The following is a 20033-nucleotide window of genomic DNA, read 5'->3' as shown; positions in this document are numbered from 1 at the left end:
GTCGTCCTGGTGGCTGATTCGCTATGGGCCACACAGCACCCGTTCTGGTCGCAGGAGTTATATATATATATATATATATATACACACACACATCTTAATAAGAAATGTGCAGTTTCTATGCAGTTTCTATGCAAAGGCACTCACTGCATGAGGCAAATGGTGGTCACACCAGATACTGACTGGTTTTTGGACCCCACCGGACCCACCCAATACAGTGAAACTGCACATTTTAGAATGGCTTTTAATTGTGGCCAGCCTAAGGCACACCTGTGCAATAATCATGCTGTCTAATCAGCATCTTGATATGCCACACCTCGGCATCTCGGCAAAGGAGAAGTGCTCAATAACACAGATTTAGACCAATTTGTGAAGAATATTTGAGAGAAAAATACCTTTTGTGTACATAGAGAAAGTCTTAGATCTTTGAGTTCAGCTCATGATAAATGGGGGCAAAAACAAGTGTTGCGTTTATAATTTTGTTCAGTGTATATACCAAAGCACCGGTGGACAGAAAGCAGTCATAGTTTAACTCCACCAGGGGGCGTCAAAGGACGGGGTTATTCAGTTCGTTCGGCACTTGCCTGAGTGCCTCCATTAAAAAATGGGTTGATGGGTGAATGGGAAGGAAAAGGCCCATCAAAATACCAACTGCACCCCATTTCACTGAAGGCCCGTTTGTTAATGTGGTATAGCCGTTTCACCTTTTTAAAATTGATGTTGGGAATTATGAAAATGGCATGCTTAACTCTGTCTTTGACATTCAGCAGATGCATATGAACTTCGGAAATCATGCATATACATTTCAAAATGTGCATTCACGCTGAGAAACGCTTTAGGCAGGTCCGGATCTATTCGGGGGTAAAGCCGGGTATTGCCTCCTCATATAGAATCTGTGCCCCCCTGGTTTTGTCCACACATAAACACTGCAAATGCTATATGAATTTGATATGTCCACGATTGATAAAAAATGCCCCGTAAGTAATTTCATCGCGGAGCAGGCCTGGCTTTGGGCAGTTACAATACGTGATACTAGACATGATCCAACGCATGTCTTCGGCAGGCTAAAATGTAATTGTGATAAAAATATCTGTTTCAACTTGGGATAGTAAATCACCACAATCCTATTGTTAAATTTAAAATTTCAGTCAAACGAGTGAGGCCACAACTGAAAATACGCTGCATGTGCATGCTGCCCTCTTGTGGCCCCGTTCAGCATCGGTCGCGTGCTCACATCGGATGAGCCTGTGGCAAGTGGCTGTTCACGGATTTTCGGCAGGAATGGAGAGGCCAGCATGCGCAAGCGGTTGAACCTCATACACAGCTGATGGTGTGACTCGTACATTGTAAATTATGTCCATGAACTAACGTCTGAAGGTATCTGCATGTATAGGTGTATACATTTATGTCGCCAAAATAAACGGTTGACGGGCAAATCTGTACTTCAAAACAGCGTGACGAAAACCAAGCATCATCTGTATGGCACGTAGACCTATCGTGCAGATTGATAGACTCGATTCGAACGGAGATTTTCAAGCTTGGATTTACGGATAGGCAGCAGCAATGGGAAGCTCAAAATGTAAAACGGATATCATCTGAAAATGAGTCGTGTTCTGCTGATTTTGATAAATACAACCAATGAAGTGCAATTTAGATCGCGTGAAATATTTTCTGGACAAACGTAATATACATTAGGGCTTTAGGCGGCTTGGCCGTTAACCGCTTGCCTATCGTAAAACAAAACGGACGTGGAAGAGATGATGTATCTGGTGTAGGTAAGTGCAGTTTATTTCAATCTCACGGTTTTCTAACCGTGCTCGACAGCCTCGAATATAATGTGTATATATTGCACTGGGGTACCTTAGCTGTTACAATGTCTTATAGCATACGCTTATAGCAACCGTGTCTGAATGAGGATTTAAAATGGTAATTAAAGCCGGTGATACCGTGTCACATTTTCTTATTTCATATCCAGCACAAAAAGATTGTCACAGTGGTTATTCTTTTCGTACCCTAGGCAACAATGTTTGCGTTGTGCTGATTTCCATAGTGCTTGGTTAGACCTAGGCTAGTATATATATATTATACGCGCTCGTGCACCTGCTTCACGATAAAATGCCATCAGTTTAATTGTTTGCTCTGCTTGCCGCGTTAGCTTAGCATCCCTTGACGAAACATTGAGTAGTGTACATTATTACAACGCAATCATCATCATTTTCGTTGGATTATAATTTGACGTGTCTGTCAATCGTGAATTATTGCAAAACCTCGCGCGCTGGAACCTAGGTTCCAGCCTTTTTCCCTGCCGCCTCTTGGAAGCAGTGAATTGCAGCAGCCAGTCAACAGCGAGCTAGAGCACCGTTCACATTTGGGATTCTTTTTGTGGGCGGACCGGCGCTTGCCTGCGCGTTAAATGTAAACAATGTCCGGCTATAGTCTTAAAACGCCATACTTGTTTTGCTTGTAGGTTACGGTAAATTTTGTCCATATTATGACGGAAACTAGCCTCTACACAACAGTTTGTGTCGTTATTTTCTACTATTAGCTTTAAATGACTTGAGTATTTTCAAAAAAATAATAATAACAATGTTTGCCAACTTGTAAAAATGACTTTAAAACAAACTTTTCTTTCCCGATAGATATTTATTTTTTGGATCTGATGAACAAACGACAATCTGGGGTGGATGGATAAAGAATAAATAGTCAATTGGGATGGGGACCTTTAGAGCCTATAATGAAAATAAGCAACTGGGTACAATGAGTTACAATCACTCCACTTTAGAGAATAGCAGATGGGCTGCATTGAAAGGAGTCCAGTATGGGGGCTCCTTAGTGAGGCCTCATATTTCAGCTGCGTCATTGCGACAAGGGTTCTAATCCTGAACCTGACTTACTTGGTCAGATGTCTTTGATTTGAGAGGCTTCGGCCATTTCAGTCCTCTATATTTGTGTAATTTGTAGCGGTATTATAATGTGAAGTGGTATAGAAGTCTAATCCATCCACACATTTGTTTGACGGCTCAAACTGAAACCTTTACTTGCATGTGTTTCGGCAGTGAGAATATATATATATATATATATATATATATTTTTTTTTTTTGGGCTATAGTTTAGTCTTACAGGTCCTTACACCAAGACTTCTGACCGTGGGCAGGAGTAGAGTTTGGCTGAATCAAGGCATTTGGGTTGGAACAGGAGGGAGTTCCATTAGAAGCAGCCCGGGATACAAGCCACTTAAAGTATGTTCATTTGTCTGAAACCACCCAGATCAGTCTCGGTCAAGTGTAATGATGTAGCGATACAAAGGGCTCTTTTATTCTAACCACGGTGTAGCAGAGAGCTCCAGGAAAGCCGTTGCTGTGACGTGTATAGCGTAAGCCTAGTAATAGCTTCACAAGGTCTCATTTATACAGGAGTTTGAGCAGACGAGAGCTCTGCCGGTGTGGGCCTAATCCACTTTAGTAACATACCGATTTACTTCGGCGGTAATCAGTTCAGTTGTATTATGTGGTAATATTGTAACACAATGCAATATTGCCGGTTGATCCATCCATTGTGATTGGAGCTCTGCTTTGGTAGTAGGTGCCTAAGCCACTTTAGTGACCTGTAATCCAAATTCATCGCAGACGATTGCCCTCACACCTGGATTAAGGACTGCTCAGATGGAGAACAGAATGGTGATGAGGGGACAGGGGAAGAGAGGAGCTGGTAGGGGAGAGGAGGATCGATCGGAGGGGACAGGTGGTCAGAGGGGAGGGGACTGGGGTGGTGTTAGAATAATAATGCTCCTTCCTTTCACTCTCTTTCTTGTCTCTCTATGAATGATCTAAAAAATCTCTCACAATCTTATTTTTCTCTCTTTTCTTATTTTGCTTCTACCCCCCCCCCTCTCTCTTCAACCCCCACAGCCTTTCTCTCCCTTTCTACCCCCCCCCCCCGCATGCTCTCCCTCTCCGTTTCTCTTTCTCTCTCCCTGAGGGATGTACTGAACGGTCTACTGTCTGCTTGCTACCTACTCTGCCCTCCGCCTCACATGCTTGACCTGGGTTGGACAAAAGTAGTTGCTGTGTTCTTCAGCCTTGGGTTTCACTAATGGGAACAGAACAATTATTGTGTGTTCGATTCTAGTGTCCGAGTTCAGCTCATTATTCCTAACACAGTGTGAACTCCCAGTCTGTAACACAGCAGGCGGATTGGGGAAACATGAGCCTTACTGTGGGATGCCGTGAAACAAACAGATCAATTCTAAATGTTTTGACAAGGGCACGGTGTTGTGTTTCTTTCAACAACAGCAGAATGTTTCGATCATCCCATCGGCACCTATTTTGAAAGGGAGTTCAGCTTTTGGTGATTTCGTCCGAAAAGGTAGAGAGGCATTGGATGTCAGCTCGATCCTCTCTTCTCAGTAAAACATGGTTTTGTCGTTGGGCAGTCTGCTGTCTGCGTGTGTATTGGCTTTGTCATTCTGCTTCCAAATGATTCTTCTTTGTGGTACGTTGCTCAAGTGTCAGCTGAGGGTCAGTGTTTTGGGTTAGGGCTGGCACAAATACAGGAAAACAGTGGAACCGACGGTTAATGATGAAGGCCGTCTTGAAATAACGCTGTTATTACTGTAAAAACTTTGAAGGACAGTCATTTCATAAATGTGGGCGTGTGGAGCCGAGAGCTGGCTGCCTGAAGACGGGACGGGCCTGGCTCTAACGCGGTTGAGCTCATTTCAGTTGTAACGTGGACCCAACCACGTGTTGCTCCTTTCTGAAACATGAGCGGCATTGTAGCAAACATGACTTCCGTTGCCCAGGCAACATCCCCCACCTGCAGCTACAGTACCATTGAAACGGTATTCCTGCAACCACAGTCCCCCACAGTCCCCAACCTGCAACCAATAACCCAGGGAGTGTAAAATTCCATGACCGTTGCGGCCCTATTTCTTTTGGCTTTAATATAAGTTGGCCTGTAGGTCTGAGCTTGCCATTTACACAGTCTCTCCATTCATGCCAGCACTTCAGAGGGAGCTTCCTAGGACATGTGTAATCGGGTCAGACCGCGGAATCGAGCAGTGGTTAACAGCTTTGGTGGAATCCACAATATTGACGCCAAGGACCAAGGACGCAGAATGTGTGAAACACAGTTTGTGACTTCTTTTATCTGGCGCGTACGGAACACTGGTGCCATGAGATTAGGATATCAGGTCCTGCGTAGAAAGAGCTGATGTGTAAGGGACTGTTATGAGTGTGAATGTGTGTAATCATGCTTTGAATTTATCTAGTTCTGTCCTTGACCTGTTCTTGTGTGTTAATGTTATTTTTTAGGTCACGCCTCATGTTTTGTCTGGACCCCAGGATGAGCTGCTCCAACTGTAGCTACTGAACATCCTAATGGAAAATCAATCCCATCCCTCATAACATTAGTCTGAACAGAGAAATGAATGAATCTTTTATGATTATCGTGTGAATACTGCATTGACGTGACAATAACGTTCATGCCTTGAAAGTCAAGATTTGCTTGCTAGCCTTTGAATAACCAGTCTTTGGACTTTGACCAGTAGGATACAGTTTCACTTATCAATGAACTACATTCTTATTAGACCTCTGGAGAGTAATGTGTGAGCCCATATGTTTGAACCACTGTACAAATGCTCCTGCAGTTTCTGTTCCAACGTTTTGACCTTCATCCTACTCACGTCAACGATCATTGAATGGACTTATTTAGGCTTGCTGTCAGACAGAGGGAAGTGCAGTGTAGCATCAATTATTATATTCCAACTTTCTTTTCATTGTACGCACAAACACACCTCACTGGCTGGAGGTTTGGGTCCTGTGCTCACATGATTAATCAGCAGGACATTACGAGCAAGGCTTTAACAAGCTTATGAGAGTCGCCCCTCCCCACACACACACACACACTGTCATCCTGTCACCTGACACCTTCACAGGTTTGAACCCACTGGTAGAAGCAGTGTGGTTGGTGGTAGCGGCACCACGTGTCAAAACCCATGCCAGACCACCTGGGATACCAGACCACCTGGGATGCCAGACCACCTGGGATACCAGACCACCTGTAATGGCACCTAAGGCTGTGAACAGGATGCCCATTTTATTGATCTCTTTCTGTGACCGGCTGTGCCCTGGATTGAGCAAAATCACCTCAGGGCAATGCCCACCTTGCCCTTCTGTTCCAAGTCGCCCAATCAGCCACTCTGCCTGTTATCACTATGCCAATGGGATGAAATAGCTCTACTCTTTTTCGTTCAACCCCATTTCTCTCATTCCTGTTTTTCTCCATCCCAATCCCATGACAGACTGTTGGTGTTGTTTCTGTTCAAGCTGAAATTTAGCTATAGTCACTGCTTTCATTCACACACACACTGGCACATATTTTATCAGGGAAAATCCCCCCAACACCCTTTTTGTCTGTGCCACCCCCTCTTTATCTCCCTCTTGTTCTCTTTCACACACATTTTCCCTCTTCAAACCAGCCAGCCTCACTCCCGCCTGCTGGTCCACCCACCATCTCTCTCACTCTTTCTCTCTCTCTCTCGCTCTCTCTCTCTCCCTCATTCTCCCCCGCTCTCCCTCCATCCCTCTCCCGCCATCTATCTATCTCTTTCTGCTCTGTTTCTTTTTCTCTTTTTCACTCTGAAGCCTCTCTCTCTCCAGGCCCTAACTCTTTCACTCTCTGAATCTCTCGTTGTCAGTTCAGAACCATGATGTCCCCCCCCAAAATACTTTCCTGCCACCCTTTTTTGTAATGACATATCTCATCAAACTCCCGCCCCCCCCACTACCACCAGAAATCTACGTCTGACCCCCCCCCCCCCCCCCCCCACCCCCCCATATACACAGACGGCATGCACCCCCTTTCGGCAGGGTCCTCCTTTGTCTGTCTGGCTGAGTCTACAGAGGCCGTTCGGACCCGGGGGGATTAAAGTGTGTATGCCCACGGAGGGAGGGATGAAAAACCGGGAGAGGGGGAACCGTGTACCACAGTGCTTGTTATGTTTGCTGTTTGGTGACTCTGTGAGAGGGGAAGAGAGGACCTCTGTGTCTGTGGCCCACAGCTGCGACGGAGAATGTGCTAATCATTTCGATTTGCTGCGTTTAAAGTTTCATTAGAGAAGTGTTGGGTCCCCATGAGGTATGTGGTACGACTAACTGTGGCTAGCGAGTTTTTTATTTTTATTTCCTTGCACGTTCTCCTGTGCAACTGTTAGGCTATACTGTGGCTTCCAGTTTCATTGGAGAAATGTTTGGGTTCGATGGAACTGAGCAGTAATATGCAAATGTGAACATTTTGTAATAGTCAAAAGTGTCATGGAGATTTTTGCTGTGCCTTTCAAATATAATTAGACTGCATGAAATAAATTGGCTTAGTAATTAGCTGGTTGAAGGTGCACAGACATACACACCTGTATGCTACGTAAAATGCCCAGAGGTTCAGGGAGGCAGAACCCTGCATGTCTTGTATGTTCAGATCTTGTACCTAGTTAATGGTACTATACGGCTGAATGGATGAGAGCAGAGGTGAAATATGGACTGCATGATCCAACTGACATTAACGCATTACGCCCGTCTTAAATGGCACCCTAGTGCTTTGATAGTGAACTGATTTGATCCGTGGCACCATTTAAAAATAGTGCACTGGGAAGGGAACATGATTTTAAAGGCTTCCCCCAAAACAAGGCTTTGTCTAAGCACTGGTTTGTTAACATCCTTCAGTCTTAACTGTGGTGATTGGACATGTTTGCTGTTTCCATGGGATGCCATTTGACTGGTGTCAGGAAATTTCTTTTCACATTATTTTTGTTTTGAAAAGGGGAAACGTGTGTGTGTGTGTACAGTTGCACGCATGGTGGAGTTATGTGTCTGTGTGTGTATCTGTATGCGTACATAAAGTCACCTTACAAATTATTGGCACCCTTGGTAAAGGAAAGCAGAAAGGGCTGTATGAATTAAACAACATAGGTAATGAGTAATATTTCATATGAATTCTAGCCCCTGGGAAAGCATGTAGTTCTTTTGCAAAACTAAAGGTACAAAATTATTAAGACGCCCAATGATTCTCAAAATGATTACCAATAATATTTTCCTTTTTTTAGTAGATCTCAGTCTTATGAAACTGTATTGTGGCCTTTCACGATTTCCTGTTTCACTGAGGTAAAACCATTTTGTAACAGACCTATAAAACTCATTAGTCATCTATCACAATGGGGAAAGGCAAAAAACTGCAGAAAAAGAGACCAACGGATACATACCCTCATAAATCAGTGAATCTGTAAAGAAAAACAACTAGAAACCTGCCTGAAACCCACAGCACCTGCCTGTTAGAGGACACAAGTGCATCTGGCCCACACTTACAGAGAGGAGATGGTCTGGGTGGACGAAGAATCCAGGGGCCACAATTGGAAAGTGACTAAACCTGGTGACGTTTAGATGCTACCTCCATGCCAATGACCTTTTGAGAAAGGTTGCCCGAATTTTTTTGCAATGATTGATTGCCAGATATGTAAGATGCAGGCTGCGTCATGGCAACCACGGAACTATTAACCTAAGTTACTATGGCCGCAAGCGCTCTACCAGCAAGACAGTGACCCCAAGTACATATCATGATCCACAAAGAAATAGTTAATTTTATATTCAACATTTTGCAATGGCCGTTTCTGCGCCTGGAATTGTATCCCATTTCCAATACGTGGTTTAATTAAATGGAGTGGTCAATAAGTGCAGGCCGAAGTTATCTGGAAAAAGTCTAAATTAAGGAGTGGTCTCTCCAATGTGTTTGAGAATTTGAATTCTATTAATCTTGATGAATTCCCTTTAATAATTATTACGGGTGCGTAACCCGTACTTGTTGATCATTTCGTACGGCCTTTTTGCTGTATCTTGGTCAACAGTTCCAATAAGTTTGGACCCTGCGTGCACGTGTGCTTGCTCGCTTGTGTGTTTGTGCTCGTGGATCCGAGAGTGTCGTGACTGGGAGAAGTTGGTTGGGGGAGGGGTTGGGGGGAGTCAGGGATGGGCAGGGGCTCTGTGAATGTGTTTGATGTACTGTAATAACTCGGTCCGGTATGTGCATGTGGAGCTATGTCCCTGGGAACTCCTTGCCCTGGAGACACTGGGGAAACAAGTTTAATGGACAACTTCCCTCTCCTTATCGACTCTGTCGCCCCCCCACTCCCCTATTTGTTGCCCCGGTAAACATCTCCCTATGATCCATAGACAGATTTTTTTTGTCTATTCCTTCTCTAATTTCTAAGTAGTTGTAATCCACGTAGTGTTTATTTCCTGTTGCTGCAGGATTATTTTCCTGCTGAAGCAAACTAGTTCAAATCGAGATACAACATCTGTATATCTTTGTGTCTGCCTCGGAAACTGATCTGAAATTCCTTCCCCAAGCAATTAGTTTCTCCACCCACTTTCATTCTGCTCTATTCTATCACTAGTTTGAGTGACAGGTATTGACATTGATTCTGTTAGTTAAATTAGAAGAAGACATGCCTGAATGGAGATAAAATAATTGTGATGTGATTCGACAGTGGGTGTAATGAGAAACTGTTTGTATGTCCTGTTGTTCAAGATGGAATTTGGTCATTAAATCTCAAAATGAAAAGGACAATAAACACTAATGTTGTGAATAACGAAATCCCAAATATTTATTCCTTACTTTTAATACTGTTGCCCTGCCAAATCGTGGGCCCTGTTTATCATATCCACCTTTCCCCGAATTAGCTACGGCCCTGTCTGTCAACACATAGAAAGCTACCTGGATGAGGCTTCTTACTACATTTGAAATGCTTTCTTTCTGCACAAGACATAGCCAAGATGGTACTCCGATGCAATGTCTGTAAATGAACAGTTCATTACAACTGACTGTTTTCAACTAGCAGTTCTGCAATGTGTTTGATACCTGCAGCAAAGATGTTTATCCCATAGGAAATTACAGTATATTGTAATGTTAATATTCAGATTTGTTCACTTACTGTACATTTTGTTGTGTTATAGACAGGCTTGGAATTTTAGGGGCAAGGTCATTTGGCCTTCAGTATCACAAACATGTTTACGGCACGAAGGCCACATGCCAGGGCACAAAGGCCATTGAGTGAAATAAGAAAAAATAAGAAAAAAACATGCATGACATAAAAACATATACATTATTCACTTTTTTATATCATATTTTTAATAATAACGTATTATAACTGATCATGTTTTAATCCTTCAAATTACATCTACTCCTCCCTCAAAATTGTTATAGATTCTGAAATCTGGTTCATTTCTGCAGTTTTAATTGAGAGCGTTCCCATGACGACAACAAACAGGCTACGGTATTGACAGTTAAGGAACGTTAAGGCTAGCTAGCCAGGATAACATTACCTTAGTTACCCAAAAGTAAACCGTGAAATATCCTTTAACATCACAATCCACCTGCGCTAATGAGTACGACCTAAATAAACAAATACAGTGACTTATTTGTGCGCGAAGCAAGTCATGTTTGTTTTTTAATCTTTCACCACAAACGCTGCCATGTCGAGTGATGTCAAACCTAACGTTACTTCTCCGAGCTTTCAAAAAGCATTCTCCCACCCTGAGGTCGGATCTTTCTCTCTTCCCAGCTTCTTATGAACGCACCTTCCAAAACAGTGAGGTATTATTCTGGTAAGCACTAAATAAGTCAGCTATCTATCGATAACTAGTTAGCTCGCATACCTGATTGTAGTCCGATCTTGTGGTTGTTCTCAGCTAGCTACAAACAAACTTACGAACAAACTGCTGACCGTAAGATTTTGACAGTAGCAGGGGCACAAAAGCCATGGTGACCGTAGGGCGTACAATGATTTTCGGGGCATCACGGCCAGAGCTAAGGGACGTCTTGAAATTCCTACGCTGGTTATAGAATTAATTTATAATTATAGATAATATGTTATTGCCATCAGTTTACACTCAATGCCCTATAATGACAAAACGGAAACATGTTTTTAGAAATGTGTCCCAATTTTTCCCTCTGTACATTGTTTTGCCAGGCTGTATGCTGCTTAATAATATGCTACACAAACATGAAAAACACATCTTTCTAAACAAATTCATATAATATAGTGTATTTACGTTTATGGTAGTGCTAGCTCTGGGCGGCCGGGATATATCACCGGATCTTTTATTAATAGCCAGGATCTCAAATGGAACAATAATAATATATTTTTTTAAAATAGCCCCTGATCTATTAATCTATAATTCCGATCGCGCATTATGACAATGTGGACGTGTAGCCAGCTAACGTGTACATCGAACTTTTCCGCATGTACATTCAAAACCCTGTACTTTCTGTCCCGGGCGGGGCGGGAGGGTTGGCTAAGCCCCGAATGTATTGTGATCCTAGTGACGCCTCTGCTGTATGATATCTCCACTTTGGATAGATTATGAAAGAAATAACACATCACTTTAAGAACCACCAAAAAGTTTGATTCAACATACCATCTTCTGGAAACTAGTGAGTTTTAGTTTGCTCAACAAAATGGCATGGAGGTTGTTAAATATTTTTAGAAAAAACAGGGGGCACAATAAATAGTTTTTGTTTTTATTAAAATAATATAAAAATTTGCTACAGGTAAAGAAACAAACACATGAAGAACTGAACTAAAACTAGATCCAATAAGTAATAAATATGACTTATTTGTTGTATTTCTGTCCTCACCCATCCAAACCTCCTAATCACACATAGTACATCAAACTGAAAATGTCAAATTGAAAAAGGTGTTCTCGGAAATGAAGGATTTGAATATAAATGAATATGACATGTACAGTTCCCTGGAACGTTATTAGCATGTTGCTATACTAGCTTGTAGAATACTAATGGGTTGTTGATGTTTTCTTTACAGGATTTCCTTGAAGGAGATTCACCTTAACGCTTTGAAAGACAGGATTATCTACAAGAGGAAGAAGAGGCCACATCCTCTCTCAGCATACCTCTTCCAGTGACTTAAAGGACTGTCTTCTGTCTGTGTGTGTGTCTGTGTGTGTGTGTGTGTGTGTGTATATAAGGTCCTTTGCGGTGAGGATTTGTTGTAGGTGCCTATTGAATCAAAGTCCCTCTGAAGGTGCAGAGGAATGACTATGTTCTATAGGACATGGAGAGTAGGAAACTGAGGACTGACAGCTAGTGTTGGAGCAGAGACCAGAAAGATTGTCCTGCATTTTGTCTTTATGCGCCTGTAAAGACTCTGAGGAGAGTAGAGCAAAGGAGGACGAGAGGAGGGAGGAAATCTACTTTGGAGGCCGGGTCCAGCCCCATAGGCACCAGCAACACTGGAAGAACAGCCGTCTGAGAACCTAGAAGGTGGGTAAGAGGAGGACCACAGAACGAGAGGAGAGACGGGGACTGAAGGAGAACCAGAGGGTCTGTGGAGGAGGAGGGGGAGGAGGAGAGGACGGGGAGGAGAAGGAAGAGGAGGCGCGTCCCCATGGCAACAGACCCTGGAGAACCAACAGGGACGGAGGAGTCCTCTGACAAACCTGATGGAGAGCAGGAGGAGCAGGAGGGCGGCGGGAGGGAGAGGACGCACAGCGCCCCCTCAGACTTCCCCTCTTCCCAGACCGAGGAGAGGAGAGCCGCGGAGGGAGTTGGATCTGCAGGAGGAACAGGAGGAGGAAGAGGCAGACGGGGGCAAGGAGAGTCAGAGGACAGGGACAGCGAGGGGGAGCACACGCCTCTGCTCAGACCGATCTCCTTCTCCACGCCTACGTCGCCTGCTGCAGCCCTGGTGGCTTCGGGGTCAGGAGGTCACGGACCTCGGCTGAGGAGAGAGAAACGTTTCTTCAGAAAGAGTGTGGAGATCTGCGAGGAGGAGGACGAGGCGACGGTGGATTCACCAGAGGCCTCCCACTCTGCTCCCCACCTGGACTCTGTCTTCACCCCCGGCGGTGCCACGGCCTCCGCAGCCATGGCCGCTTCCGCCACCGCGGCGCTGGGTCACGACCCCGACCACCACGACCCCTCCAGCCCAAGCAACACCCAGGACCCCGGTGCCAAGGAGGCCCCGTCATCCGCCCCAGCCCAGACGGGGAAGGAGAGGGACAAGGAGCAGGAGGAGGAGGCGGAGATGAAGGCCGTGGCCACCTCGCCGGGCGGGAGGTTTCTGAAGTTTGACATTGAGCTGGGGAGGGGGGCCTTTAAGACCGTGTACAAAGGCTTAGACACGGAGACCTGGGTAGAGGTGGCCTGGTGTGAACTACAGGTAAGAACAAATCTCTTATTTTCTAGACCCTCCATGCCTTCTAGAGCATTCTGCCCATCCCAAACACACTATTGGCATGGATGTGTGGTTTTCAGCATGACTCCAGACGCTATGGCAGATGTATAGCCAGGCCAGATCTTAAGCAGGCCATCATATGACAGACCCATGTTTTAAAACCAATGTTTAGATTTTTTGGTTCGTTATTGGAGACACGCCCACGTACTGATTTCTGGTTTGTGATTGGAGAAACACCCATGTCTTGATTTCTGGTTCACCACAACAACATAGTGGCCTGTCAGTTTTATCTCTAGAGATGACTTGGACGCTGGATACCAATCAAGGGCAACTATATTGTTTTCAGTGGCCTGCTGGTTAAAGTCTTAAGCTATTAGTTTTGTATTGACTTATTGACTTACGAAGACCATAATGCATAAGTTAAGACACACTCTGCTTCCCAGGAGTCCCCTCAGAAGCTTCTGTCTTTGCTGGAAAAATGTCCATCTGCTCTTCAGACGACATGGCTCATAATCCCTGTTGCACGTTGGAAATCAAGAGAGAATTATTTTGCCTTTATCAGCAATACTGTGCACTTTATTCATACCAGCGCCAAAAATACAATTAAAAGATTTACAATAAAGAAGTAGTCCCCCATCTCTATCCATACTACAAAGAAACCTCCTTACCCCTCCAAAACACATCAAACTATTTTTGTCACACAGCTGAGCTACTTTGTGTCACCTCCCTTCTCTCGTCCAGGCCTATATTTTCTAGAATGTTCCGTTCTATGCAGTTCGCCCCTCTCTTTGGATGTTGTCCTTTCAGTGTGTGGATGTAATAGTTAATTACATAGTCTGCAGGTGGAATGTCTAGTCCCCTTGACATTGTGTCCACTGCTAACAGTCCAGTGTGAGACTTGGGCTTGAGCTTGAACCTGTTCAGCGACCCCAGACGTTTGTTCTGACTCATCTGTCCATGTAGTGGAATATCAGTGATTCCAAGGTTCTTGGTCCGCTGCGCCACCCACAATGCAACATTATATACGCTGCAAAAGTGTGAGCGTGAAGAATCTTCCGGATGGCTTGAATAAAGCGTTATGATAGGTTAGCAGGCTGGTAATAGACTACACCTGAAAGGTTACCGGAGGAATGTGCAGACTGCCGTAGGAATGTGCAGACTGCCGTAGGAATGTGCAGACTGCCGTAGGAATGTGCAGACTGCCGTAGGAATGTGCAGACTGCCGAGAGATGAGAGGTGTCCATGCTGAAGCCTGAACCTTCCATGAAATCATAAGATGGCATAATTCGTTGTGCAGTGAAGGCACTGTTGTCAGACATCTTTCTAGTAGTTGTTCCTGCTCCATTTCAGTTCCATTCCATTGAAAATTACTTTCCAGGCTGTTAATCGGCCACTTTTCCCACTATTATTTAGCTTTATCACTTTAAAAGGATTTGTGCTGCAGAGCCCAGTGCTTTTGTGGATGTTCCTGGGCCTTGACCTATATTGAACAATAAAGAGAGTCATACACTTTATTTATGAATTATTAAGTTAAAATCTTAAACGGTATGTGAGAAAGTAATGGACAGGGATGAGCTTAAGGCTCGTGGACAATAAAAACAACATACTGTCAAAATGAGAACAAAACTCACCATGTAGATGACATTAAGATAAATGATTGTCGATGTATGCAATCAATAATGTATGTAATTTGCTCTGTATAGAAGCGTCAGCTAAATTACTCTGATGTAAACAAGAGAGACTGGGAAGTACAGTAAGGTAAGAGGACAGGAAAGATGCAAAATAATAAAGATTGCTTTAGTTTGTGTCAGAGGTGAAAACTAAGGGCCGTGGTTGATTGTACAGGTAGAGAAAGAGGGTCTTTCAGAATGTCTGTCTCTTTACACTCTTCACTGTCATTCATTCTACCTGAAGACATGAAAGTGTGAATAAGTCTGGTATTGGACCCTCGCGATTTAATGACACAGTAACGCCACGGTAATGACCAATGACGTCAGCTGGTGTGTGGGCTTAGCTGGTGGGAGAGAGCTGGAAAATGGAAGAAAATAAGATTGTCTCACTCGACGCTTGGAGTCACAAAACAGAAGCTGTGTTATGTGGCAAGCTGATTTGTTTGGTGTCTTTGTGTGTGGAAAGGTTAGCCGGCTAGCCTGGCCCATGTCAGTTATGGGCTGGCTCTGGAACTAAGGCAACTCAGCAGCTGTATCCGACCGTTGTGTCTACGTCCCAAATGTCTTCCTGTTTCGTGCTCTACTTTGGACACGGACCAATTGAACTCTGGTCAAAAGAGAAGCGTCTCACAGGGGTATGGTGCAGACAGTTTGGGGCACATGTGGTGGTGGAGACGTTTTCTCAATTTAAAGGCACAGTGTTTGGAGTCTGGTTTTTGAATTTGACCAGGCAACGGTTAGCGTGTTGTCCACCACGAATGACGTTGCGCTCCCCGGTCGATTACTCAGTGACATTTTGTAAATGCTGGACCTCAGAAAAATAAGAAACAGTCATGGTGGATCTCATCGGTCCTTAAGGCATGTTTGTTTCTTGGGTAGCGAATTCCCAGACTTTAGCTCAAAGGTGGTGACCTTACAAAGTTAGCATTTAAAATGTGTTGGTAAAATGCCACGATCTCTGCAATCAGTATCATTATACGAATGCCAGGACTCTGTTTGCTTAAATTAGGGCCAGTGATGTCTGAGCTGTTGTATGTGACTTACTTATGAGCGCACATACAGAGAACATGTACAATTTCATTGTAGGGGACCGTTACTTCCTGAATTGAATGAATTGAAACTGACCCCTAACCCTGTGCTGAACACAGCTCATAGGCTGAACAAGCTCGATTGAACCATGCCTGCATCTTCTCTGTTTTCTTAATAGCACTGGCTGTTTTAAAATCCTATTTTTGTACTACATTCGGACAGTTTGACTGTAGCGATTTATAAAAAGGTGAGACTCTCAAGGAAGGGCGGATACAAGGACCAATCCCCCGTCCCCACAGGGAAACATGCAGACACACTAGATTTTATGCCTCTTAAGAGGTTTTTAACAAATGGCTTTTAGGACTAACCACCTCTGCTGTATTCCTCCACCTTTTTAGTTCTGTCCCAACAGCTTTCAGGGTAAACCACCACCTCCGTATCCTTCCACCTTTCAGCTTTGTGGCTCTGTCCCAACTGTATTAGAGATTAACAAACAGCTTTTAGTGGCCCAGGGTGGCCAGTGGTTTAAGCCGTTGCCTCCGGAGCACGTATTGGTTAGAATATGGACTACTGCTCTTTTAGCAAGTCTCTCTCTTCCCTCTTTCCCTTCTGTCCGTTTCAAATAAAGAATAACTTAACTGAAAATATGTATGTATGTGTGTGTGTATATATATATATATAAATAAAGTGTTTCAAAAATGGAAAGCTTTTAGGGCTTGCCCTTCTACCTTTCAGCTTTGCGGCTTTCTTTACAGGTTAACAAACTGCTTTTTGGTCTAACAACCCCTATGGTATTCCTCTGCCGTTCAGCTCTGTCCCAATGTCTCTTAACTTACATTGGTCCCGCCATACGACCGGCCTCCCTTGTTCAGATCACTTAGTGTTACCACTCCAACTGCAGGGTCCATCTGAGGCTGCTAGCTGCAACCAACCATACCCAAGCACTCATGGCTTAGCCAGACAGCCTCACTTTTTCTAGTAATGACAGAGAGGCAGTGGGCTCTCACTGAAAGTAGTCTCCGTGTAAAAATGCAGTATCACTATGTTTTTACCATGCCATTTCCAGTGGTGGTTAACAACGTTATTGTACCATCAAAGAAAGAACCGTGCAGGATTCACCTCACGACCAGGGCCCGTGCATTAGTTACGATCGTCTTCGCAACTTTTGGCACATAACTTGTAGGATATGTTGGCTACACAGTGAGAGAGAGGATGTGAAAAAGTTAAACAAGCCCGGCAAGCCCCTGAGTGGTACAGTGGTCTAAATTAGTGCCAACAGGCTGATTTGGGCCCCAGCCGTTCCATGCAGTATCATGGTGGTATCATGGTGATATATCCCAGAGCTGGAAAACTTAAATCGAATGGTCAACCAGTTATCAAGCCCTTGGCTGCTTGATTCGGGTGAGCTAGTTTAACAAAATGGTAAGACAGCTGGGGGTCCCCGGGAGAGGGTCGAGAACCCCTGGTCTAAATTACTGCCCCGAAGTACTGCTGTGTCCTTATGGTCAGGGGTTCGACTCGTGGTCGTGAATAACAGTTGGTGGACGGGCGGATGTCGGCGTGGCCGACTGGTCAAGTTGTGCTCCGGTGCCTCCCTCTGGTACGTTTGAGTGCCTGCAAGCTCAGTCGTGGTTGGTGGCCAGGTAATGTGTTATTATCCCGCATGTGTACACTGGAGGAAACCTTCTGACTGAACGAGCAGTGACATAGGAAGAGGAGTGGCTTAGGAGTGACAAGATGGGGAGTGGCTTAGCGGTGACATAGGAAGAGGAGTGGCTTAGGGGTGACATGAGATGGGGAGTGGCTTAGCGGTGACATAGGAAGAGGAATGGCTTAGGGGTGACATAAGATGGGGAGTGGCTTAGCGGTGACATAGGAAGAGGAGTGGCTTAGGGGTGACAAAATGGGGAGTGGCTTAGCGGTGACATAGGAAGAGGAGTGGCTTAGGGGTGACATAAGATGGGGAGTGGCTTAGTTATATGTGCTTTGGAGGGCACGTTTTGAGCACCTGGTTTGGACTTGCTGGGACAAAGCCAGGGCTATAATCACAAATGTGAATACAATTATGAGAGTAATTTTTGTTTTTGTTTTTAATTAGTTTGAGAGAGAGAGAGAGAGAGAACAAGAGAGGCAGACAGAGGCAGATAGATATAGTAACAGAGGGAAACTGAGGCAGAAAAAGGCAGAGGGGAAGAGAGGGAGGGATAGAAAGGAAGAATGACAGACCGATGAGCCAAACTGGGTTTTACTATGGCATTTCTCCCAGAGTAGCAGTGTGCCTAAAGCTAACCTAACACACACACACACACAGACGGATGGATTTACATGCACATGTTATACAGTCAATATATCTGGTTTGTTTACGATGAGAGAAACTGAGCTGGATGGATGGATGGAGAGGGATGGATGAAGAGGGATGGACGAAGCAATGGAAGCAGAGGATGGGGGGTCGGGAGGCCTGGGTAGAGCGAGTTAGAGAGAGTGAGTTGGAAAGCGAGAGAATGAAAGATAGGGGGAGAGTTAGAGAGAGGGAGGGGGAGAGTTAGAGAGAGCTAGGGGGAGAGTCAGAGAGAGCTAGGGGGAGAGTTAGAGAGAGGGAGGGAGAGAGTTAGAGAGAGGGAGGGAGAGGTAGACACACAGAGAGGCGCAGAATGACAGACTGATGAGCCAAACTGAGGATTAACATGGCTCTGCTCCCAGAGTGACAGAGTGTGCCTAATTCTAACTTAACACACGCACACACATTTTAAATGCTTTTTTTGGAGCCCACAAATCAACTGTACTCTTATTAAAGGACTTCAAATATTTGTTTTACGGTCACACACACACGCACTCACACACTCACACGTACACACATGCAGATCTGCATGCCTTTATGCTGCCCCTAAGTCAGGTGACCGTCCTTTCCTCCCTGCCACCTTCTGCTTCTCTTACCTCAGTTGTGGGGAGGATGATGATGATGATGATGATGATGATGATGAGGCAATTAAAGCAATAACAAAGAGACAAACACACACACACGCACATTTTGTGTACAGTAGTATGTGAGCACACTGTGTGTAGTGTGGCTAACCTTCCACCACCCAGCCAGAGAGGCAGGGATTAGCTGTGTTAATGCAGCTTGAGAAGGACCAGGTGAGAGAAGTTCTCAGACGACCTGTGTCTTTCTCTCCGTTGTCCCTCCCACATCTAACGTTCCTTGTGGAAAGGACAAGGCTGTGTTTCCACCGTGCTAACACTTCAGCTGTAAAGCTCTAATTTACCACGTTTGGTCTCTCCCTCTCCCACACACATACTCTCTCTCTCAACCGCCATACTTCCCTCACCCTCCCTCACCCTCGCTCCCTCTCCATCCAACCCTTCCTCGCTCATCTCCCTCTCTCTCTCTCCCTCTCTCTCTCTCTCTCTCTCTCTCTCCCCTCTCTCTCTTTGTCAGTGAGGGTTGGAACACAGAGGGGTCCGGGGAGTTAATTACAGTGTCAGACAGGAACAAAAACCCTGCACAGACAGCACAACTAACTGGTCTGGGGCGGTCTGGGCGCGGGCAGGACACACACCACACCAACCCTCTGAGCCAACACCAGCCTGACCCAATCCAGCCCAGATCCTGTGTGTGTGTGTGTGTGTAATGAGCCAGGTGGACAGGGTTAGGGGGGGCTGGGTGAAGCTAGACTACAGAGTTTGTTGGAGCAGAAGTAACTTGTCCAGTGATGACCGGATCTGACCAGTCAGTGGATAGAACATCATTTAGGGCCGCTTTACTGCAGTGAAATGTTGCTGAGGGGCATGTTGTACCCATGAGAAGATCATTAGGGTGCGGGATTGATTTTAAGTGGCTTCTTAGGAACTGCAGCCAGCCAAGACAGCCTGGCGCTTTGAGGATACACCTTAATAATATTTATGTCCTGTCCACACACACGAGAGCCAGTGCTATCTCTATAGACCCACGCAGAAACGTCTACTGTAGTACACCTGTTATTTCTGTGACAAACTATCTAAGCGAGATTTGATTCTGTGTACTCTAGATTATGGACAACAATCTATTTAGAATTGCTATTATATTATGTGTGTGTGTTTATGATAACCTAGGTCAACTC

At 44.9% G+C, this 20033-nt stretch overlaps 1 protein-coding gene across 8 annotated transcripts in view; it reads left to right on the top strand.

Moving 5' to 3' along the window:
* The first annotated feature begins 1240 nt into the window (after window positions 1–1240).
* si:dkey-151g10.3 (serine/threonine-protein kinase WNK1) overlaps window positions 1241–20033 on the top strand; it is a 66632-nt gene continuing 47839 nt past the window's right edge. For 4 of the 8 annotated variants that reach the window (XM_034295876.1, XM_034295871.1, XM_034295878.1 and 1 more), the window contains exons 1-2: window positions 1241–1772; window positions 11867–13222. In XM_034295876.1, coding sequence (XP_034151767.1) covers window positions 12449–13222 — 774 coding nt within the window. In that variant the 5' untranslated portion in view covers window positions 1241–1772; window positions 11867–12448. Of the gene's footprint in view, window positions 1773–7005; window positions 7135–11866; window positions 13223–20033 lie in introns of those variants that run through there. The other 4 variants (XM_034295873.1, XM_034295872.1, XM_034295875.1 and 1 more) reach the window with 4 other exon arrangements.

Source organism: Esox lucius, chromosome 12 (genome assembly GCF_011004845.1).
Source record: "Esox lucius isolate fEsoLuc1 chromosome 12, fEsoLuc1.pri, whole genome shotgun sequence".
NCBI lineage: Eukaryota > Metazoa > Chordata > Actinopteri > Esociformes > Esocidae > Esox > Esox lucius.
The sequence above is the reverse complement of the archived record's forward strand: the minus strand, read 5'-3'. Positions and strand labels throughout refer to the sequence as shown.